We start from the raw sequence: 23,753 nt of genomic DNA, 5'->3' as shown, positions 1-23,753 counted from the left end.
GTTTGGATTTCTTGGTTTCAAAATAAAGGGCACATTGGTCATTTATTGAATAATTGTGATTTTATTTTGTTTAGGATCAAAATATGCTACAAGAAGATGAGTAGAGGGCATTTTGGTCCTTTTATTATGTTATGGGGTTGCCTAATATTGTGTACATACAAATGGAACTAAGAATAACAATAAACTTTAAAAATGGAACCAAAAATAGCATTACACTTTTAAAATAGAACCAAAAATAACAATGCACTTTCAAAATAGAACCAAAAATGGAAATGCACTTTCAAAATAGAACCAAAAATAACAATGAACTTTCAAAATAGAACCAATAATGGTAATGCACTTTGAAAACAGAAAATACTCAACATTGATACGCAGTCTTCCTTGGCCTATATCTGATTCAATATGTAACCAAAAGATGTGTTTGTACAGTTTAAAATGAAGCACAAAATCTAAACTACATGCTGGAAAAAAATCAAGTAAATCCGACTTCAGTTGACTGAGTTATGTGCATTCTAACTCAAGGGCATTTTTGTCCAGATTTACAAAATGGAAGCTTTGGCCATTTTTGTCCAGGTTTACAAAAAACAAGTCAAGGGCATTTGTGTCCTAAATGAGAAATGAAACTAGTGGACATTTGATTCCAGATGCAAGAATACAACTCATGTAAAGTGTTTCAACATAAAATCCAATACTTAGCTAGTCGCTTTGCTAGTTTCCCAACCCCAAAAGACAAATAAAAACCTTATTCTAACACATGACATTTCATGCAATTCTGAGGTTCAAAAAATTGAATAAAGAAATGACTAGTAAACCTGTAGGTTGATGGTGGCTCCGATATCGATTGAAGATCAGAAGGCGGCAATTGGTGGTGGTGCAGAAGATCGGGTGGCGGCGTTTGTCACACCCCAAAACCGGAACGGAGGAAACGTTCTAGGCTGGAGGAAGTCATGTTTAGTATCACAAGACATGTATCATAGTAATCAAAGTAATGAACAACCATATCATTAGAAAGAAAGTATTTACAAAGTGTGTGTTAACAAAACATAGAATACATAAGCAAATAACAAAACAAGACTTGAAGCTATTATGCTCCATCTTCTGAATTCCCAGCGCGAGTACCTGTCTACTAGGCTCCTGAGAATACAAGTTATTTGAAAGAGTTGATCAGCAATTAAGCTGGTGAGTTCATAAGATTTTAGTGATGTAAGTAAGTTGTAGAAAGTTGTTGTAAAATGTTGTTGAAAATGTAGTAAGTTGTAAGTTCTGTTTAGAAAAGTTCGCCTGTTCCTCTAGAAAATCCTATATTTCCTACTTTAATGAAAGATAAGTAAAAATGACTCTACAATCCTTTCTATGAGTACTAAATGGATACAAGTTATATAAGACTCAGAGTAAACAAACAATCGATTGTGCGCATCTGCCCTAAGGCGGAAAACACACATCCCATTGTTTGTTTGATCATTGTGGTATATAACCCTGGTGTATTCACTTGTTACTCATGGAGTTAATTGTAATAGTTCCTTTATATTTAATGAAAAGATTCTTTAAGTAAACCCTTATTTCTTATAATAAAATGGTGACCACGGTGATTACTTCTATAATCACTTAGTTTATACTGGCTATATATAATCTAATATCGAATAGATAGTTAATTGGGTGAATCTGCCCTCAACCCACAACCAAACAAGGAACAGGAAGTAAGGCGGAAAGCACACATCCAACTACCTGTTGGGTATTAATGATATATAACCATGATGTATAAACTAAGGTATTATAGAGTTAATCACCTAAGGTCCTTTAAGTTTATGCTGGTTTAATAAAATGGATTAAACCCTTTACTGGGAAGTTTCTAGTTTTGTATTACCAAAAGTTCTGATTTGGAAAGTATGTTTTGTACTAGAAAACTGTGCATTGACTTTGTGTCCTATGACTTGAACCATACCTGGTACCCTTATGATGACTTAATGTATACTGAACACACACACACACACACACACACACACACACATATATATATATATATATATATATATATATATATATATATATATATATATATATATATATATATATCTAGAATCGAATAGATAATAGACTGGGTGAATCCGTTCCAAGCCCACAACCAAACAAGGAACATGAAGTGAAGCGGAGAGCACACATCTTATTAACTGTCGGATCCTATTGATATATATATATATATATATGTATATATATATATATATATATATATATATATATATATATATATATATATATATATATATATATATATCCTTTGATGTATACATTAAGGAATCATAAGGTTAGCATTATGGTCATTTCTACTAAACGTAGCCTTCTACCAAGGCATCAAATGTTATGTATGTTTGTTTCTTGTATGAGTGTGTATTTTCCCAAGTATGACTATCATTAACTAAATATAGTTTATACATTAATGAATATGTAAGAAGATCACAAAGTAAATGTAATAGGGAAAATGATGTTTTACCTCAGCAGTGACACTGCTGGCTATAAAGTGATAAAATACAGACTCCAGGTAGTATTAAATGTACAATACCCCTCGGGGAGTCTTTTTGCCTTTAATCCTTAGACGGTTAATTAAAGTTTTAAATGTGAACTCGTTTGTAACCATGCTAATCAACGACTGAATAACTGATGACCTTCCGGTGTCATAATATAGTGAGGTGACATTTTGTCACCCCTTGGCCTTATCGGCTGGGACTGTAGCTAGCAGTCGGGGTGTGGGAGTGTCTGTCCCGTATAGATCTGTACACACGATGCTCGCTCTCCCATCCAGGAGACTCTGGTTACAATATGATACAACACTGTCTTGTTGTATCCTTAAATAGTATGTCACATTCTAGTTATCGTATTCTAATGTTTGTATAGTATATTCTTATGTATAGTATGGTGTAAGTTTCCTTAGTTTCTCTTCATAGTATGTTCTGTTTCTCATATAGTATGTTTTGTTTCTCATATAGTGTGTTCTGACTCATGTATGAACTGACTCTTTGTATGCTTCATTGTACTAAAAGTAATGAGTATTGTCTTCCTAAACTATACCTATTATAGTTTACTAATGTTTCACTCGAACTGTTATTGAAAAGACTCATTTATCTACTAAGTTATGCTTGTGCTTTAAAAACGGAGTTTTGTAAAACTATAAAGTAACGTAACTTTAAAAGAGTTGTTGAAATGTTTTGATCACTTATAAAAGACATAAGCAATCTTTTGAAAGATGTTTATAGCAAACATTTACACAATTATCATTGTGTTCAACCTGTATTCCCCCCCTTAAAAGCATTTAAAACAGTTAAAAGATTCATTACGGGGTATGAACTCACCTGATGTGGGTGATTCAAACGAATATGCGCGTAAGGATAAGAAGCTCCACGAATGAAGTCCCGAGACTTAACAATTCCTAAATGACATGTAATGGTATATATTGACATAAATATAGGGTTTTGAAGCAACCAAATGCAAGGAAACACCTCACGGGACTAGGAAACACTTTGACCAAGTGTTGGAATCACATGTGATTCAACTAAGGGATGTTTAAGGCCATGGTTTGGTGTTCACGGCCATGTGTTTACGGCCAAGGGAGTTTACGGCCGTAAACTCATGGTCAAACATGCATAAGAGGGTGTTTGAAGGCTAGGGAAAATTGAGGGGCCATTGCTCTTCACAAGGATGAGCAAAACCAACGTTTTGGAGGGTGTAGAGGTGTTTACGGCCAGGGTGTAAACCCTATGGCCGTAAAATCTCCAATGGTCTCATGTTGGGTCACAAAGGCAAGGAGTTTCAAAGGTTCAAGTGTTCTAAGGGTTGGCAAGGGTCTAGAAGTGTTTAAGGCTCAAAACACTACACTTATAAGGGTTTACGGCCCATGTGTAAACTCATGGCCGTAAACTCTCTTTGATGATGAGTTTGGTGATGATTCAAGGTCTTACAAAGCACAAGGGAGTGTTCTAGCCTCAAATCCAAGCCTTATGAAGAGTTTAAAGCTCAAATGGCACCTTTATAGGGGTTTACGGCCAAGGGAGATTGCTTGGCCGTAAACTCCTTTTGGTCTTGCATTCTTGATGATTTCAAGGTTCTAAGCATGAGTCTTAACTAGATAACAAGCTAAGGAGAGAGTACTTACGATATAGAGGCTTGAAATGGTGATTAAGGTCCAAGAACACTAGTGTGTGTTCTTGGTGTTCTTGGTGTTTCTTGAAGATCTAAGAAAAGATGATTTCCATGGATGAAATCATTAGATGATACTAGATTAAGAGATGTATCAACAAATCAAGGAAGAACACTTACAACTTTTGAAGATCTAGGATGAGAATCAGGATGATAGTTGAGAGAGAAATGGAGTGTTCTTGAGTTGGAAATGAAATAATGAAAGAAAGTTGAAGGATATGAGGTTATAAGGATGAGTTTACGGCCAACCTTGAGTTTACGACCGTAAACTCTTGTGCCTTGGCCGTAAACTCCATATGATGGAGTTTAGGGCTTGGGTGTTGTACAGTGGCTTTAGCAGGTACTTCCCAACACTTATTCCTTAAGTGTACAATGCTAAAACTCTTTAGAATGACCTTTAACAAGGCTAGACCTCATTAGCAATGAGTCTGACACTCAGTTGAGTTGACTGACTTAGCTTTCAAAGCACAAAAATTTCGGGTTGTCACAACGTTCAGTGTCGTTTGAAGATCAGGAGGCGGCGATTGGCGGTGGCGATTAAAGACCAGGTAGCGGCCAGGGGCAGAGCTTCAACATTTGATTCGAGGGGGGGGGGGCATATCCAAAATTTTATATTTTTGGGCCTAAAATGTATAAAATGAAACTATAAGGACTATTTCTAACAAAAAATCAGAGGGGGCCACAACCTCCCCCCCCCCCTCCTGCCCTAATAAAGCTCCGCTAATGGTAGCGACGATTGAGGTGGATGTTGACCGAAGTTGATGAGAAGAAGGGCTTAGAAACGAACGAGGATCGACAGAAGATCGGGTGATGTTGTTCCAGTGTCGTTTGAAGATCAAGATGCGGCGATTGGCGGTGGCGATTAAAGACCTTGTAGCGGCGATTGAAGATGTCGATTGAAGTGAATGTCGACTGAAGTTGATGAGAAGAAGGGCTTAGAAACGAACGATGATTGAAGATTTAAGTGATATATTTTTTTTTTATTTTTTCTCAATTACCTCGTTAAGGGCATTATAGGAATATCAAATTAAATTAGATGAGATGAAATATTGATGACAAATGACATAATTTTAGTTGGTAGGTATATTAGTAGGAAGAAATAGCAGGAGACAATTTAATTTCTCTATTATAAAAGAGATATTACGGTTACAGTCTTTTATCATTTTTTTAAACTTAATTACATAGGTGGAAATTTTATGGAGTAAAGTTTTTATATTCGCATTGTAATGTTTCTATTTATTTTAATTATAATGTCAAGTAATATTTTTTTCTTCAAAAATATAACCTATGTTAGTAAATAATAAACTATAGGAGTGAGCTTATAAAAACATTTAAGATAAATAAAAGTTGAATTAATTTTTTAATTTTTTATTTTTTTTAACTATTTTGATAAAAACTTTTTTTCAAACAAAATAACATGACCTTGTCTTCTAGAAGATCAACCGTCGTTTATACTCCCTTTTTACTAACATTTGACAATCAGTTAAACCTGATATGCAATTACCAGTAATATATTTTGTGATATTAGCCAAACACTTCTATTAAAGAAAGAAAACAAAAATTGTTTTTAAACTCGAATCCAAACGCCCCTGATTGTAGAAATTGTAGTATGACATTGTCTTCTAGAAGATCGCCCGTCGTTATACTCCATTTTTGACCACCAGGGCCAATTGTTTATAAGATCCCCGCTACCCCCTGACAATATTTGTATTATCATTTATAGTAGCGATAATTCCCAGATATAACAATTATAGTCATAAAGGGTGCGAATATTTCTGCTTTTCTTTAATTTTATCTCCTCGATGAGCATGTCCAATAAACTCTAGTTCATGTTCAAATTATCAAATAGATGGAAGTGACAAAGTAAAATGAAAAGATCAAGACATTAGACTATTAGGTGTGGGCAACATGTTATTACATGTTATCACACCCAAATTGTCAACCTCATCATCTTAGTCACAATTTGGTGTTATAACACAAAATGTGGAAATTGGCAACACCAAATAACATGAGATAACACATTGTATTTTCTATTTCTTTTTTTATTTTTTTTTAATGTTTTTAATTTCTATTATTCTAATTTGTTTTATTTTTTTTATTTACTTCATATATTTCTAATTTGTTTTTTTTATTTATGTCATATATCTATAAAAAAAACATATAAATTAATAAAACATAATTTCATTAAATAGTAAATTAAAAATACCATACAAACCAAAAAAAAAAAAAAACATTGAAAAAAAAACACACGATAGTCCTAATAATTTAAAAAAAAAACACCAACAAACTATTCTTCGCCCAAGTATTTGCTCTCGATCTTTGCCTTCATCCTCCGTATCACTTCAGCTCGTCTCAGTGGTAAATTTGCTTCGTTTGTCGTAAGAATTGCCAAATCCTTCGATATACGACCTTCTTCGGCTTCTTTACGAAGGAAATCCAAATGCTCCCGTTGCAATTCATATCTTTTATTTGCGATTTCCGTGTGGGAGTCATTTTTTTTTTTCATTTCGTCGTGCTCTCGAAGCCGACTTTCATTCTCCTGCGCATGTCGTTGCGCGCGCTTGGCTTTGTCGCGCCCCATCGGTCGTCGTGGCGGAGAGATTTCCTCGATGTCATCAAACTCGTCCGGGATCTCATCGGTGTCCGCGTTGAGGTCGATGTTCATGTGTCCGTCGGAAACGTCAACCGAACCCGAACCACGAGACCTCTTTGATTGTTGTTCCGATGATGTTGGCGTTTTTATCCATTTTGGATCTTTCCTCACTATGTCCCATACTTTTTCATACTCAAATACGTGCCCCATTTGCACGTGATATTCCTCCCTCGCGGCTCTAAACACATCGAAATCATTGGCACCACTTTGACGTTGACAAGAAAGTTTGTTGTATATGGAATTGAATTTGGTGCACTTCCGACTAATTTGAGTCCATTTGCCACTAAGCATATCATTATTGCGATATGTGTCACCCTTGTTCAAAATTGTGCGAAATTTGACGATTACGGCATCCCAAAAAACAACTCTCTTCATATCGTTCCCCATAGTTGGTTGTTTTGAAGTACCGCACCAAGCCTCCGCCAACGCATGCTCTTCCTCCGGTGTCCACCATGTTGGAGGTGCTTCCGTTTCATGACTTTCATCTGTCCCGACAACAACCTCTTTCCCTTTCTTTTTTGGTCTCCCTTTTTTCCCGATTGCTCTCTGACTACCCCCGGTTTGCGTCTTGACAACGGGTTCTTGCGTGGGTGTGGGTTGTGTGACTGTTTGGCGCATGGGACCGAATGTGTTAAAAATGTTTTGTTGAATGTTTGCATTTTGTTGCACAAATGGTGAGGTAGGGAATTGTATTGGCGGTGAGGCGGGATTGAAAAAATTGCTCGAATATGGAATTTGTGGTGAGTTTTAGGAGTTTAGAAGGTTCATGTATCCCTCATATCCCGCAAAACCTAATGGAGTCGATGTGTTTGTCTTCGGAGGAGGGGTATTCGGGTTTTGATCCATAGTGGTTACTTTGTTTTGAATGAAATAGAGATAGATATAGAGAAATAGAGATATATATAGAATAGAGGAATTGAAGTGAATAAAATGATATATATATATATATATATATATATATATATATATATATATATATATATATATATGTGTGTGTGTGTATGTTGATATAGTTACAGAAAATTTAAGAAGTAATTTTTTTTTCATATCAAACAACGGTAATATTACCGTTTTTCAACGGGACAAAAATGCAACGGTCAAAATATTGGCGGTGAGTTTTGGCGTTATGACTTGTTACCATGGTAACGCCTGATGGCGTAACGCGCAATAACGTGGGGCTGGGGCGGTGTTTCCCGTTATGGCGCCGTTAAGCGCTCTGCCACGTAAGATAACGCGGGTTCCGCGTTGCCCACACCCGGTTGTCTTAGGGAATTAGGGATATAAACTGTCCAAGACTATATGGTTGTTTTTGAAACATAAGCCAGGATTGGATGGAATAGATTGAAATAATTTGAATTTGATGTTTTTTTAAAGAACATTTACATTTTCTAAATAACAAGAAGATAAAAATATGGATAATAACTTGAGGGGGTAATCAACTATATATTTTATACATATTTGGTCACTTCACATTTTTTCGAGCACTGTTAACCACTAAATTTGTTCTTTTGTTTAAAATATACCATTATGACCGGTAATAGAGGGTTTTTCCGGTTTCCGACGTCTTTTCCGGTCAAGTATGATTTTTTTGGTCATCTTCTCCGGCCAAAATAGATTTTCCGACGAGTTCTTGACACATTTTTCAGATTTCTTCTTCTTCTTCTTCTTCTTCTTCTTCTTCTTCTTCTCTCTCTCTATCTCTCTCTCTCTTTTATATTTTGTTTCTAGATTCGTGGGTTTTTGTTTTCAGATTCCGACGAGTTCAACCTTCAAACTTCGATTTGGTTCCAGATTCGTGGGTTCTTTGTTTGGTTCCAGATTCGATTTGGTTCTAGATTCGCGGGTTCTTTGTTTGGTTACAGATTCGATTTGGTTCCAGAAATGAGTTAGGGTTCGATTTAGGTTTCTTCAAAAAACAAAATTGTTCATCTGTGTGTTTGAAATTGATTTCGTTTTGATATGTTTGTTTGAAATTATCTATCAGAAACAAAATCGATTTCATAAGTGTGTTTGAAATTGATTTCGTTTGAAGGGTTTAAAATCAATGAAGATGAATGGGTTTAGAAACGAGATCTGAAATCGAGTTCGATTCTTGTTAAGGTTTCTTCATCAAAAGAAAAATTGATTTCAGATGTATGTTCCAAAAACAAAATCGATTCCAAATATGTGTTGAAGGGTTTAAACTCGAAGAAGATTAAGGGTTCTATAAACGAGAACCTGAAAAAACTTCCATCAAGCACCACCACCTCTTCCTTCGTCTTCAACCTCAATTATCAGAACCATCTTCGTTTTCTACATTCGAGAAAACCACCACCACCACTGCTTTCTAGACCCATTCGAGTTCACATATGGTGGATTTCAGGTCTCGTTTCTAGACCCATTTATCTTCACCGAGTTTAACTCAAACACACATCTGATGAAGAATTTTGTTTTTGAAGAAACCCTAAATCGAACCTTACAAAAACCCACGAATCTGGAAACACAAGATAAGAAAGTGAGAGAAAGAGAGAAAGAAGAATTCTGAAAAATGTTTCAAGAACTCGTCGGAAAATCTATTTTGGCCGGAGAAGATGACCGAAAAATCATACTTGGCCGGAAAAGACGTCGGAAACCGGTCATAATGGTATATTTTAAACAAAAAAAATAAGTTTAATAGTTAACAGTGCACAAAAAAAAATTAAGTGACCAAATATATACAAAAGATATAGTTAGTTACGTTATCACATAAAAAAAATAGTCACTTTTGAAACAATTAAACGGTCGTCATATTTTAACTTGTGCTACTTAACCAACAAGGCCAAAGAGAGAGAAAGGGGGGGTTTGATGTAAGCCTGAAAAACTTTAGGGGCATTTTAGCAAAATCTCGGCAGGTAAGGTCCGATGGTATGTATTATTACGATTGGCTTAGCAATTAGCACCCCCCCAGCTGAGTGTTAGGTGAGGTTTAATCTTTTACCCTTCACATTACATTTTGTGTAAATTTCCATCTATTCAATTCATTTCACAAACTTCAGTCAGTTAGTAAGATCATGGCTTGGATGACACGATTTCTCACAGCGGTTGCCTTCTTGGCAATCGGAGTCATATTTTCGCCGGAAACGTTCGGATCAAAATCAGCAAAAATCACATCGTTCGTCAAACTTGCACATCTCCTATGTTTCTCCACCGCCTGGGGCGCAGCTCTTTGGGTCACCTTCATCGGCGGCATCATCATGTTCAAGTAAATATTCCTTCTTCTCGATTTGATTGGCACATACCTTATAAGTTTTCAAAACTAAATTATTTTACCAAACTTGCACATGAAAAGTTTAGGTCCCCCAAACTTCGTTTTTATGTTCATGTTGTTTTGAAATTTTACATGAGCGTGTGCCCTAGCTCGGAGTCGACCTTAGGTTTTCGAAATTAATAACTTAAAGAGCAATTTTCCATAGGAATTTGCCAAGGCATCAGTTTGGGAATCTGCAAAGCAAGATGTTTCCGGCCTACTTTATGATGGTTGGGATATGCTGTGCGGTGACGGTGGGTTGTTTTGGTTATACACATCCATGGAAGTCTTCATCAACTGCTGAGAAGTATCAGCTTGGGTTTTTGGTCTCTGCTTTTGTCTTCAATCTCACCAATCTTTTTGTCTTTACTCCCATGACCATTGAGGTAAGTAACTTCAACTATCATTTCATGCCTATACCTAATCTCAATAGCACCTTACCTTTCGGTAGATTATGATATAGCTGTAGCTGGAGCCACTGGCATATTAGTTCTCATGCAGTTAGCTCTATGTTTAATGTTCTTCTTTGAAAATGTGTTTGACAGTGATTTAATGGTATTGAACAATACATAAATTACATAATGAGCTGTGAGATAGTATTCTGATTATTGATTGTCCAGTGTCCACGCCCCTGTGGTATGATAAGTGCATTAGGAACACATCTCTCTTTAAAGGAAATTTGCTTTAGTGACATTGACAAATCCATCATCATCATCACACACTGACACAGTAAGTAATAGATGTAGACAAATGTAGATGGAAAGACTATTGTTTTCTGAGAGACAAATTTTGTGGATGCAGATGATGAAGCAAAGGCACAAGCTGGAGAGAGAGTCAAACATTGGAGAAGAAGTTGGGTGGACAAAGAACAAGGAGGTTGCAAAGGTTAACCCAAAGCTATCAGCAATGAACAAGAAGTTTGGGATGATTCATGGACTCTCATCTCTAGCTAACATCATGTCTTTTGGTAGTCTTGCAATGCATTCATGGTATTTAGCAGCCAAAATTGATCTCTAGACCCACCCTTCCCCATGGCTTTTAATAATAATAATAATAATATGTACCATTTTCTTGATTTGGATCGTTACCATGTATTATGATATGTTATAAAAGAAGAGCTTTTAACAGCTGTGTATTTTAAACTCCCAATCTTTGATGTGTATAATCATGGTTGTATCTAAAAAATGAAGCATCTCAATTGTTACATGAGAAGATAAAAGAGTTGGAATATAAATGTGTTGGAACATTACTTTCGTTTTGAAACTAGATGAATATCCATTATTCACACGATATGTTCTTCTCAAAAATGAAGTGTAACTTATGCCCATGAATTTTTCTCAATAATAAACTTTAGTTTTGTGGAAACAAATTTTGTTATATGGACCTACATTAAAATAGAAATTAAACAAATGACAAGAACAAAAATGAAGGAGAAACAAAACTTGAACCTTGAAACTGAAACTCGACAAAACAATACGACTAAAATTCCCTTGTATATATTTTGTACTTACTCAGTAATTGTTATAATTGATTCTCCATCAAATGTTTTTCTTCCCTAAACTGTAATATGGTATTAGAGTCATGAATCATTTTCAGAAATTGAATCGATTTTCAGAAGTTGAGTCGATTTCATAAACTAAATCCATTTTGCTCTTTGACTTGCTTCTTCTCTGTAGGTGTTTTCTTCTATGTTCGTCATCATTGGTTCTTCAAAATGATTGAACCACTAACTCCACAAATTGGGAGTCATGATCCAACCTTTATTAGCATCACCCATTTGAAATTGGTATCCTGATAAATAAGTAATCAATCATAATGTCAGTGGAACTGATGAATGTATACGTACGAATTAAAAAAAATAGGAAGCGAGAGATATCGGATATCTAGTATACTGATTCACATTTCAACTCTTAAATGATTGTAGTCTTTTAATTGGAAATTTGAAGTTCCTACTCTGTAAAACTTACCCTAATTGAGCGTAATATCTGCTTCCATATATTCCGATAACACAACGAAATTTGGTTTGCCTCCTACATCCACTTTAGATGGTTCGCTTCAGGCCACGTAACCCATCTCCGTAACGACGCAAACATATCTTTTTTCCCTCTCTTATACCGTTTCACATTCTTCACATCCAAAGACCGATCCACTCATTAAAAAAATCCTGATCAATGATTGATCTTACCGAATTCCTGAATACGGAACATCGAGTACATCATCCACACAACAAAACCCTAATTCATCTCTGTCGACTGAGGATTGATTCATCTTCCCAGATTCTTCAACGAAGGTTAGACTTCTGCTATATATTTAATGTCACTTTCCCGTTTCCATTAAACTGTTAAAGGATTGTTCCTCTTGTTCTGACATGTCAATAGTCGACCCTGTGTCAAACATGATATGAATGATGTTTCAAAATTGACATATTGAAAAAAAAAAACCAAGATTGTCATGTTAAAATAACCGGCCAAATGCAAATCAACCCCCATCAACAAAATAAAACCCACATGAGAAGGACAAAAGGTTCTTGATGGTATGCTCAACATGTAAACCCAATGACATTTTCATCACAAATACTTCAACTGAGCAAATCACATACTTACACAGCAGCTTCCCTACTTATTTCTCAATCACCCATTTTCACCAAAATTCTCCATTCTACTCCCTGGCACATAATGAACAGAATAACTAATAACTTACAATCACGGTCAATATTCCAATCAAATGCTAGCACCTTTAACAATTGAAACAGCCTTCACAAGATAACATGATAGCTTGAAGAAATATTATTCTTAATATTCTTGTGAAGATAAGGGGTACTTACTGGTTACCAAGTTTGAAATTCTACGCAGCCACTCAAAAAATATCAAAAACCTTTCGACACCCAATTTATTATTGGGATTTTTTAAGCCTTCACTGTTACACACATCATCCTTAATGATTATACAAAAGAGAATCTTGGAGTAAATACAACACCACCACCAATAGTAATAGTCATATCGAAAAATAATACGAATGCCTTATATTACAAAAAAGTTCAATCATTAATCTATATCATGAAAGTTATAATAAAATTTGTGATAAGAGATTAAACCATCAAATTTAAGCTAATAAGTAACAAACTAACAACAACAGTTGATGTAAACATGAATTGAAGAGTGGAAAATAGAGTGACAAGTGTAATGATTTAATAGAGAAGTTAGAAATGATTCATAATGCTTTTGGATATAAGAAACAATACATAAGACAAACGATTACAAAATGGATATGAAATAAAATAAAAAAGAAATCCACTACAAATATCCAATTCGTCAACAAAAGAGGAAGACTAAATGATTCGATAGGAGAAAATTTAGCCAATTCAGATGAAATCATGATAGGAGAAAAAGCAAAAATTAATAGGAGAATAGATACAAATTTAAGTCCACCAGTTGAAATATCAAATAACGTAAGGAAACGAGTCCACGATAGAAAAGGAAAGGAACACTTGCAACAAGTTATTTTATTTGCTGACGTTCTTCCTGAAGTAATGTGTTGTTGGTATTGTGCACAATATAAAATTTTTGTTGTTTAGAAGATCGTATTGTTTTATCCAGTAATGAACTTCCAGCTGTGATGCATGATTTGTAAATGTATTTTGTAAATAATATAGGATGTGTTTGGTTGTGAAAAATTGTTTTCATTTTCCTATAAAACGTTTTTGAAAAATAAAATTGAGTTTTCATTGAAAATTTTGGAAAACGCGTTTGGTTGAAACTAGTGGACTTTTCATTTTCCCTTTTAGAAAATTAGAAGACGTGTTTGGTTGTACATTTTCTATCACTTTTCATTTTCTATTTTTTGTTTTTCCAGATGTTACAATACTAAACACATGTCATCAAAATATAAAACAAAGTTTTAATATAAGATTATTAACATAAACTTTAACGTATAATTAAAAGTAAACATAAAAAAACATTTTCAAATAAGTCAATTTTATTACTATTATGATATTAAGATTGCAAACATCTTTGATGATGTTGTGGGAGTGGGTGAGGATGAGGATATAAGGTGGGGTGGACATAAGGATTAGGGTGGGATGGGATGTTGTGCGTGGAGGTGAGATGTGGGGTGAGGGTAGGGTGGGGCTGGATCAGGGGCGACTCAACCAGTTTGGGGGCTCTAAGCAAACCAAAAATTTAGGGCCTTTTGGCATTTACTATATTTAATTTTATAAACCCTGATTCAATAGTAATGTACTACATATTTAGTTCCGAACCTGATTTAATGGTAATGTACTACACATTTAGTTCAAAGATAGATGTTCCTTCATAGAACAAGAACATCATGTTTACACCATATTGTTGAAAATGGAACATATTGTCATACAAACTAGACTACTAGAGCATCCACAAAATTTATAGCCACATCATAATTCATAAATGAAAAAAACTTAACAAATGATCCACCACAGTGTTCAATCGATATTATAGATTGGTAATGATTGCTTCTGTTGAGAATGGAGAATCAGAGAAAGAGAAGCGGAGAAGGAAGATCGGAAGAAGAAGAGTCGGCAGTCGCTTGGTTGATGTTTTCTTTTGTGGCGTACGTGAATACCGAATGAAGAATCACCAATGGATATTTGGGTTAAGTGGGGCCCTAAACCCTTGCTTAATTTTTATTGAAGTAAAGCCGGCCTTAGGGTGGATGTAGGGTGGTGGTGGTGGTGGGTGGCGTTGAGGTAGATGTAGGGATTAATGTAGGATGAGTGTGGGTGTGGGTGGGGTAGGGTAGGGTAAAGGTGGGTATGGGTATGGGGTGGGGTAGGATAGAGGTGGGTGTGGGTATTGGGTTGAGGGTGTAAGTGAGGGATGGATGTGTGGTAGGGTTTATATTTTAGAAAAATTTAGAAAATGAAATGTAAGAAAAACATTAAAAACCACTTTTCCAATTTACGTTTAATTTGGAAAAATGAAAATTTTCATTTTCTTAGAAAACTGAAAGAACCAAATGTGTTTTTAAAATTTTCTACAACCAAACGCACGTATAACTTTTCTTTCACTTATGTTAGATTAAAACATTAATGGAAAAAATGACTTTGTATGATTGTTGGCCTACCAGTCACATGTGATTCGTTGGCCGACATTACTTGTAACTTGTAAGGGATTTCAAGACATGTTTCAATAAAAACCAGCCGATTTAGGATAATTGAGAAAATTAAGTTTATTTCACAGATTTTGCATTAAGCGAGAATTTTTATTGTACTAAATTTTCAATAAAATTCATAAACTATAAGTTGATTGATATAAACAAAGGTTATAAGTGGACGTTACTTTGAAATAAATGAATGCCAACCTTGAAAAGTGTCATCTCTTTTAACCTAAACTACGATTAAGTAATAGTAATGACTATTGTACTATAATAAGGTTTAGATTACAAATAGAAAATACATGAATATGGTCCAGAACATTTGTTTATATTTAATCATATAAGATATATTTTGTTTCAAATAAATACATCATCATCATTAAAATATATTTAGATTTAATTATATAAGATAATTACCAAATATGTGGATATTCTTTATTTATTTTAAAAGGTATTTAAGTGGGTTGTTAAAATTTTAAAAAACTTTTTGTTAAATGAATTTAAAACTTTTTGTTTAAAAAACTTTTTCTTTTCTTCTAACATTTTTTTTTTCCTGAAACGAGAAACTCCCAAGGTAATTTTTTTTTTTGGTTCTAAGTTTTTTCTGAAAGCTCAAAAAACTAAATCAACACTTTTTAGTCCAATAGAAAGGTTAAAATTCCTCCCCTTTTTTGCTTCCAGATCATTCAGTTGAATTGACAACAACTGAGCTCCGATGTTGATTCTTTCCCGATGTACTCCATCGGCGCCTCTTATTCCCTTACAAAGACACCCATGTTGCCGCCTCTCGCGGACGATTAACTTCTTTTACTCGGAACTATTTCCAGTTAATCCATGCGGAAGCAGCCATCGGTTACGGTTACGGTGCATCACAACCAGAGCCGCGCTGACAGAATGGAGAGAGTATGAGGAAGCCGTTAAAGAGAAAGATCTTGGTCGAGCCCTTCGTTTCCTCCAGGAAATTCCATTACAAGGTTTGGGTTTGGGAGAGCTGGAGTTGCAGAGGGATTGGCAAGTATTGGATACATGCTTAAACGCCGATGATATGAGGCTTGTTGGTACTGCTTATGCTTTTTTAAAGGACAAGGGCTTCTTGAATTATTTCGGCAAGTATCGCAGTATTGGTAATATTTCCTTACACTCCACTCCATCTTAGTCCCCTATTATTTATTCCAGATTTGTTAATATTATATTACCACTTTACTTATTTATTAATCCGCAAATCCGCAGTTCTGGAGGGACCGAGAGATGTTACACCAACCGTTTTGGAATCTTCAACTGGTTTAGAAGGTATCGATCATGTCGATTAAAAAATAAAAATTAAATCAGCATTGGTTTCTTTATTGTTGCAATTGATTCTACAGTTTCGAAACTTTCACCAAAGAAGTGGGGTCTTTCTAGAAGCTCTAGTGCTGTTCTGATCGCATGTTTTGCTGGATTATCATATCTGATAGACCATGGAATCGATCTAAGACCTCAACTGGCAGTAATATTGGGTTCAGCCATGGTAGACTCCATATTTCTTGGCGGTTCTTGTCTAGCCCAAATATCAAGTTATTGGCCTCCATACAAGAGGCGCATTCTTGTCCATGAAGCAGGACATCTTCTTGTTTGTGAGTCAATCGATTTGGGCAATCTATGGTTGGGATTGGATTATAGACAATAGACAATTAGACTAACTTACCATTATGAAATGGCAGCTTATCTCATGGGATGCCCCATTCGTGGAATAATTTTGGATCCTATTGTTGCAATGCAGATGGGGATTCAAGGGCAGGTAATATCTGGCAGTTATGGGTTTATAATAAAAAAGTTAAAATTGGAAAATTGAGTGGTATTAATTAGTGTGTGTGAGTTGCATTGCAGGCAGGGACACAGTTTTGGGATGAGAACCTTCAAAACGAGCTTGCTGAGGGCCGACTCAGTGGCATTGCGTTTGACAGGTGGGTATTCTTTTCTTATGCTATTGCTGTGTGTCTAATTGACAAATTTTAATATTTTGTTGAGAATTGAGATAGATACTGCATGGTGCTATTTGGTGGGATAGCAGCAGAAGCTCTTGTGTATGGAGAGGCTGAGGGGGGAGAGAATGATGAAAATCTATTTAGGAGCATTTGTTTGCTTTTGGAACCACCATTATCCGTTGCACAGGTAAGATCTTGGATCTTTTTTTTATTTTTTTATTTTTAAAATTTTTTAATTGCTGTTGTGTTGAAATAGATGTCAAATCAAGCAAGGTGGTCGGTTCTGCAGTCTTACAATCTATTGAAATGGCATAAACATGCCCATCAAGCGGCTGTTAAAGCTCTGGAAAGCGGTGCCACTCTCAGTATCGTCATCAGAAGCATTGAAGAAGCAATGGCTATGGCTACCAACAACAACAGATGATGATGATGATGATGATGATGTTTATGGTGCTGATTTGTCTCACGAAAAGGGTATCGACATGCTCTTTCCGACTGTTAATAATCAATTAATCTATTAGTTATCTTAGCTGTTTCATAAATATAATTTACTAAAGTAAACTCTTATGTTATTTTTAGGTCTGTAATAAATGGCATAAACGTTCATTTATTTCAGATTAACATCTACATATAATATTTTTGTTTAAAACCAAATCAATCAATTTACAATTTGTAAATTGTATAGATATATAATGCAATAAAAATTTCATTTGTTTAATGCAAATTCTGTGAATATTATATACTTTATTTTGTCAATTGATCCTGAATCAACTTCTTCTTATTGAACTTGCTTACAATTAATGCCGTGGCCAACATAATCACATTTGACCATAGGCCAACAACAATCAGACAGTGTGGGGTTTCAAGCAATACACCATTGCTCATGAACACATGAAGATTAAATTTGTAAGATTGTGATTTCTTATCAATATCATACATTAATTGTAATTTAAGTTAAGTTTATTTGATCTGTGTGTTTGAAAATGATTTTGTTCAGTTTTCGAAATTTCAAAATTTCCTTGTTAAATGCCACAAAATGAACTCAGATTCTCTGAAATTACAGCATCCCGCTTTCATTTTAAAGCATATTTTTTTTTCAGATTTGTGGAATTTCCCAAAGAAACCCCTGTTTAGGCTTTAGGTTTATTTATGTCTTTTTCAAGGGTTAGGTTGCAATGGGTTGATCATTAACAAGACAAAAAGGGTTGATTTGTTTTGATTCTAAATAGGCTTCTCAAACCTTATGATGAAAAAGATATGGGCAAAATGGTCAATTCTTAAGAACTCAACAGCTGAGCCGTTAAGTTAAAAGTTCAAGAACTGAAAGAGTGACAAAACAATGTTTTAGGGACCCATAATTAAAAAAAAAAAAAAATCATACTACTGAACATATCCATACAATTCAACAAACCATAGGGACAAAAAATGTAATTTACCCCATCATTTATTTGTTCATAACTGGAAATTTAAAACCAAAATTCATTATTAATAAAGATCATGTTAACTTACAATCTGGAGGAGAAGTGTCGATCTTTGTTTGACATTCTATCGAGCATGGAAATGCTTCCAGTCCCGTGCCACTATTTATCTATAACGATATTCTCTGCAAGGTATTTTGATTTCCACCAAAAAATGACAAAAAAGAAAAAGAAAAAGCAAACACATTCAGTGATACAAATGACATAAAGAAAAATAAACCATGAAATGGAACAGTCAATATAATCAATAGCAAGCAAAACTAAAGATTTATTCCTTTCTTGATTATTTATCCTCATTTTTTTTTTGCTCATTTTATCTTAATGTTTTATTCAATTCTTCATATCATACAAATCTTACTCTTCTCCCACCACCAGTGGTGAAAACCTTGTGAGCTGGGTTCTTTCACGTTCTGGTAGGGTCTGGTGGAGACATTGGTGGAGACAAGTGTTAATTTGGGTGACCAAGTCTGAAGGTTAACGAAGACAAAATTGCAAGATAAGAGGTCGAAAGGGTTATGTTTTTTATGCGATGAAAGATTCAGGCATGGGTATGGGTGCGCCAATCGTATGCTCCAAGTTTTGTTAGTATCTTATGATGATGGGATAGGAAATTATGAAGAGCTAGGAGATGCCAAACAATTTCAACAATACTTAGTTGTAGAACCCAAATTTCCATCTTCAGGACAAAGTGCTTTTTTTTGGGAGGGGAGTAATGATACAACTTTTTAATTTGGCCAACAACATCCACTAATTAGTACTTATTTATTTATGTTATATGTAAAAGTTATCTTTATTTAAAACTAGGATATCTATTAGTATCTTTTATTTTGGATACGGTTATCGGACAACACTTATTTATAGGGTTTTCGTATCGTATTTTGATCATCATGAATAATAGTATTTGAGTTTTAAACTCTTGGAAGATCCCCTATTTCTCAAATTAGAGGTTCTATCCGATATTTTTTGGTTTTTGGTGGCGGGTTCGTATTAGTACACGATGAAGACAAAATAGAGATTACCATTGAAGATTGAGAAAATTCATTAGCTCAAATCTTGCTGCAAAACAAATCATAACGTTTTCGAAACCCCTGAAAAAACCAATCAATAGCTAGTGGATTGGGTTAGAAATTCATTTATGATTTCCAAGTAAGCTTAAAAAATATAATGTCATTTCCTTTTTTGGTTCCCATGTATTATTTTGGGTTTGATTAGAAAATAAAATAATTTTATTGTACACAATAACAATATAATAAGTTTTCGCATATTTGAGGATAATACACTATATTTTTCTAAAGCCATATAAACTAAGGGCATGTTTGGCAAAACTAATTGTTAGCTGGTAGTGTGTAGTCGGTAGCATATAGTTGGTAGTGGGTAACTGGTAGTTGAAAGTTGTAACTTTTATTTGTTAAATGCGTGTTTGACAAAAGTAGTTGGAAGTTTTTGAAATATGCAAAATTATATAAAAGGATGACTGTAAAATATATATATATATATATATATATATATATATATATATATATATATATATATATATATATATATATATATATATATATATATATATATTGGTTTCAAAAGCTCAGTAGTGTTTTGTTAAACGCTACATGAAGTAGCTTTTAGATTTGAAACGTTTTGTTTAAACTAAGTAAACGTTCGTAATGCCAAAGCCAAAGTGCCAAACGGAACTTTTTGTTTAAACTAGAACTTTTTGTCAAAAGCTAAAAGTTAGAAACTCTCAAACGTTTCCAAAAACTTTGTGCCAAACACGTCCTAGTTAACCTACTCTCAAGGGTTTGTCAGTTAAAAATCATTATTTTAGGCATGATCAAAAATTCATACCATAGAATGGTTTTATTATACAAATAATAATATAATGATTTTTTTGTTCATTGAAAGATAATAGAGTTTTCCAAAATTTTCCTTTGGGAATCTTAATAATAAGATTAATATAGTTGTTACTAATATCATATTGAGTTTTATTTATTTATTTATTTATTTTTATTTTTTTTCAAGAATGGCTTTTATATGTGTTTCCTAGAGTGTCATGCTTTAAAGATTTAAACTATAGGCCATAATGCTTGATTTTCAGGCACAGATGAAAAAGAAGGGGGACTAGAAAATTAAGATTTGAAGTTCAAAGAGTTTATGATGTATAAATTTGAAGTTCAAAAGGCTAACTTGTTTTTTCAATGTCTAAGGGCCTGTTAGATCACTTACATAAACTTTACGGTATGTAATTTTTGAAGGTTGAAAAAAAATAGAAACTTCTTTGAAGGATAATATGTAAGTTTTTATTTTTTTCATTAAAGAATAATATATTGATTTTTTTCAGAGTTTTCCTTTTTAAAAATATTAATATATTGCTATGATGTGTGAATTTCACGTAAAAAGAAGGGGACTGGAAAATTAAGATTGAAGTTCAAAAAGGCTATGATGTGTAAATTTGAAGTTCATATAGGCTAAGGGCCTTTTTGATCACTTACATAAACTTTAGGGGCTGTAATTTAGGATTGGAAAAAAAATTGGAAATCGATGGTAAAGGATGTTGTCATGTTCACGTTGGTAGTTTATAAAAACTTAACCAAACTTAACCCATATAAATATCCGTGTTGATTATATAGGTTTGCAGTGCAGGTTCATGGATCATATTCGGGTTTGCTGATCGGATATATGTTTGTGGTTCACTGGAAAAATGTCAAATTATAGATATTTTTTAGTCTTTATTAACTTCTTTGATACGTTTGGTTTCCTCACAACGGACGCGGCGAAACTTCTTAATAGAATACAACGGATCATGGATAATAATGTTATATTTCCTAGATCTATGGATGTAGTCTTCAAAATAATTAATTAGTTTTATCATACAACAATGTTTAACGGCGCAGCTTGTTACCCATTTGTCTTCTAGTCATTGTATTGTGATAACTAATTTTTGTTAAAAAGAGAGAGAGAGAGAGCCTATGATGTGTGAATTTGAAGTTCAAAGAGGCTATTTTTGTTGCTTTTCAAGTATAAGGGCATGTTTGATCACTTATATAAACTTTAGGGGCTGTAAATGTAATGGTTTTAAAAAGTCTAGTGAAAAAAATTGGGAATGGCTTCGCCCGGGTTCGAACCGGAGACCTTCAGTGTGTTAGACTGACGTGATAACCAACTACACCACGAAACCATATGTTTTGATGGATAGATTCAAAACTCATAACACCAGTTTTAGATTAAAATAACTTTCATTCCATTATCTTTTTATACTATATATGTTTTATGTAGATTAATAAAATAATATTATATTATTCACTTCTGATATAATAGTTTCGTTATTTTATACAATATAATAACATATTTTTACGTTCATATATTAATGATGATTTTTTTTATTCTAGTTATAGTAATGTATCACAATTTCGTAATTATATATACATGATAACGTATTTATATTATCAAAACTGGACAAATATGTTCTTAAAAAAATATTTTTTTAAGTAAAAGAAAAACAGATTTTTTGTTTATTAGTGGGCGTTGATGTTGATGTTTTTTTTAAAATAACCATATTATTAAAAAAAATCACATTCTAGTAAGCCAGTAGGGCAAAAAACCAATTACATATTGTTTAAGGGGTGTTTCGACCAACTAACACAATTTAAAAAAATATTAACTACTTTGATTGCAAAACCAAAGAAAAAAAAACCCCTAATCGAATAAAAAATAGCGTCGTTTCTCATTTTCCTCAACAAAAAAAATTATCAACTTTGAAACACTAAAAATACTATATCGTGCATATCGTGGTACACGCCACCACATCAATAACCACCTCTTTTCCAAGAGAAGGGAGAACATCAATTGAATAAAAAAGGAACATCAATTGAATCAAAAAGGCCTTGTATCGAATCATAAGTTGTAGGTCTAACATCCACCCATTTGAACATCACATCTTACGTCTTAACCGCCACCTCACATCTTATAAAAAGATGGTTCAAGTGGTTCCAAATTACAAATAGGACATAAATAGAGGGAACATCGATTCCCATTTGATCTAAATTAGTCCTAATTGGAGTCCACTTAGTTTGAGTATCAATAGCCAGTAAAGTTTTTGCATCAATCCGTCTTCTCGTATCCGCCACTTTGAACTTCCCAAAATCTCCAATATCCCATCATCTGGTACAACCAACTAGGAACCTTCTTGTGTTCTTCAAGTCAACACGAACTCCAAAAAAAAGAAGAAGAGAAGAATTTGATAAATCCAATCTGCTGATTGGTGATTTCATTCATACTATAAATACTTGAAAAATAAGTTAATTAAATCCTGAAACAAATCCTAACAATACGAGAGTAATGCAAATCAACTAATGAAACCAAACAAACTAAATGTTATTTTAAATCCTAACCATCCTTATCATTTACTAATTCTTCAAGCTTTACCCATAACGTAATCTTGTTGCCAAGCTGAAACAACAGATACTCTTCATGTACGTCTTGGCCACTCCACTACCGGCTACGTGTCATTCCCCTCTTCTTCAAATAACACCTTGTCCTCAAGGTGAAAATCAAGGTAAGTTAGTTTGAACTTATGCAGGCCTTCCCAAGTTGCATTTTCTGGTGAGCAATTGGTCCACTGTACCAGAACTTGAGTAGTCGGTTTCCCTTGGGATAACACACTTCTGACCCCACAGATGGACAACGGTTGCTCGATAGGACTGCCCTCCTCAAAGGAAACAGGAAATGCAAGAACTCCACCAGCTTCTACCTCTCTTGTATACCGTCGCAACACCGACACATGAAAAAAAAAGATTAATTTTACTCGTTTTCGGTAACTTTAACCGATATACCACTTTCCCAATGCGTTCACTGACCTCAAAAGGCCTATAAAATGCTTTGCCAAATTGTTAGAGAGCCATTTGGCGACTGAAATCTGCCGGTAAGGACGCAATGTGAATAACACCTTGTCTCCCACCGAGAATTCCACCTCTCACCGTTTCCGATTAACATTGGTCTCCATCCGATTTCGGGCGATTTGTTGGATTAGGTGTCTAAGCCCATAACTATAATTGGTATATACTTGAATTGATGGTAACACAGTC

The 23,753-nt window shown here is 34.3% G+C and overlaps 2 protein-coding genes, 1 long non-coding RNA gene and 1 other non-coding gene across 4 annotated transcripts; 2 read left to right on the top strand and 2 right to left on the bottom strand.

Annotated features, from left to right (window-relative positions):
- Positions 1–9,746: 9,746 nt before the first annotated feature.
- On the top strand, positions 9,747–11,233 carry LOC145132661 (Late embryogenesis abundant protein (LEA) family protein). The gene is made up of 3 exons (XM_079067540.1): positions 9,747–10,061; positions 10,273–10,492; positions 10,908–11,233. Exons 1-3 carry the CDS (start codon positions 9,871–9,873, stop codon positions 11,121–11,123), a joined length of 627 nt encoding a protein of 208 aa, XP_078923666.1. The 5' UTR covers positions 9,747–9,870; the 3' UTR covers positions 11,124–11,233.
- Positions 11,234–11,531: 298 nt separating this feature from the next.
- LOC145132662 (uncharacterized) lies at positions 11,532–12,203 on the bottom strand. Its single transcript, XR_013718174.1, has 2 exons — positions 12,074–12,203; positions 11,532–11,897 (listed from the first exon to the last, which is right to left on the bottom strand). It is a non-coding gene; the product is annotated as an uncharacterized LOC145132662 (long non-coding RNA).
- Positions 12,204–15,948: 3,745 nt separating this feature from the next.
- On the top strand, positions 15,949–17,921 carry LOC145132660 (ATP-dependent zinc metalloprotease). The gene is made up of 7 exons (XM_079067539.1): positions 15,949–16,357; positions 16,464–16,523; positions 16,598–16,846; positions 16,934–17,010; positions 17,100–17,176; positions 17,252–17,384; positions 17,454–17,921. The coding sequence occupies exons 1-7, from the start codon at positions 15,949–15,951 to the stop codon at positions 17,619–17,621; spliced, it is 1,173 nt and encodes a 390-aa protein (XP_078923665.1). The 3' UTR covers positions 17,622–17,921.
- Positions 17,922–21,773: 3,852 nt separating this feature from the next.
- TRNAV-AAC (transfer RNA valine (anticodon AAC)) lies at positions 21,774–21,847 on the bottom strand. Its single transcript has one exon. It is a non-coding gene; the product is annotated as a tRNA-Val (tRNA).
- Positions 21,848–23,753: the final 1,906 nt, after the last annotated feature.

Source organism: Lactuca virosa, chromosome 8 (genome assembly GCF_052849685.1).
Source record: "Lactuca virosa cultivar CGN04683 chromosome 8, Lactuca_virosa_CGN04683_v6, whole genome shotgun sequence".
In the NCBI taxonomy this organism is placed as follows: domain Eukaryota; kingdom Viridiplantae; phylum Streptophyta; class Magnoliopsida; order Asterales; family Asteraceae; genus Lactuca; species Lactuca virosa.
This window is presented reverse-complemented; position numbering and strand designations above follow the sequence as displayed.

Bases quoted from the DNA above. Each gene is read 5' to 3' on its own strand.
- LOC145132661 (XM_079067540.1), top strand. From the start codon at position 9,871: ATGGCTTGGATGACACGATTTCTCACAGCGGTTGCCTTCTTGGCAATC. The intron at 10,062-10,272 runs GTAAATATTCCT...AATTTTCCATAG, and splicing joins GGCGGCATCATCATGTTCAA to GAATTTGCCAAGGCATCAGT. The intron at 10,493-10,907 runs GTAAGTAACTTC...TTGTGGATGCAG, and splicing joins TTACTCCCATGACCATTGAG to ATGATGAAGCAAAGGCACAA.
- LOC145132660 (XM_079067539.1), top strand. From the start codon at position 15,949: ATGTTGATTCTTTCCCGATGTACTCCATCGGCGCCTCTTATTCCCTTA. The intron at 16,524-16,597 runs GTATCGATCATG...TTGATTCTACAG, and splicing joins ATCTTCAACTGGTTTAGAAG to TTTCGAAACTTTCACCAAAG. The intron at 17,011-17,099 runs GTAATATCTGGC...GTTGCATTGCAG, and splicing joins AGATGGGGATTCAAGGGCAG to GCAGGGACACAGTTTTGGGA.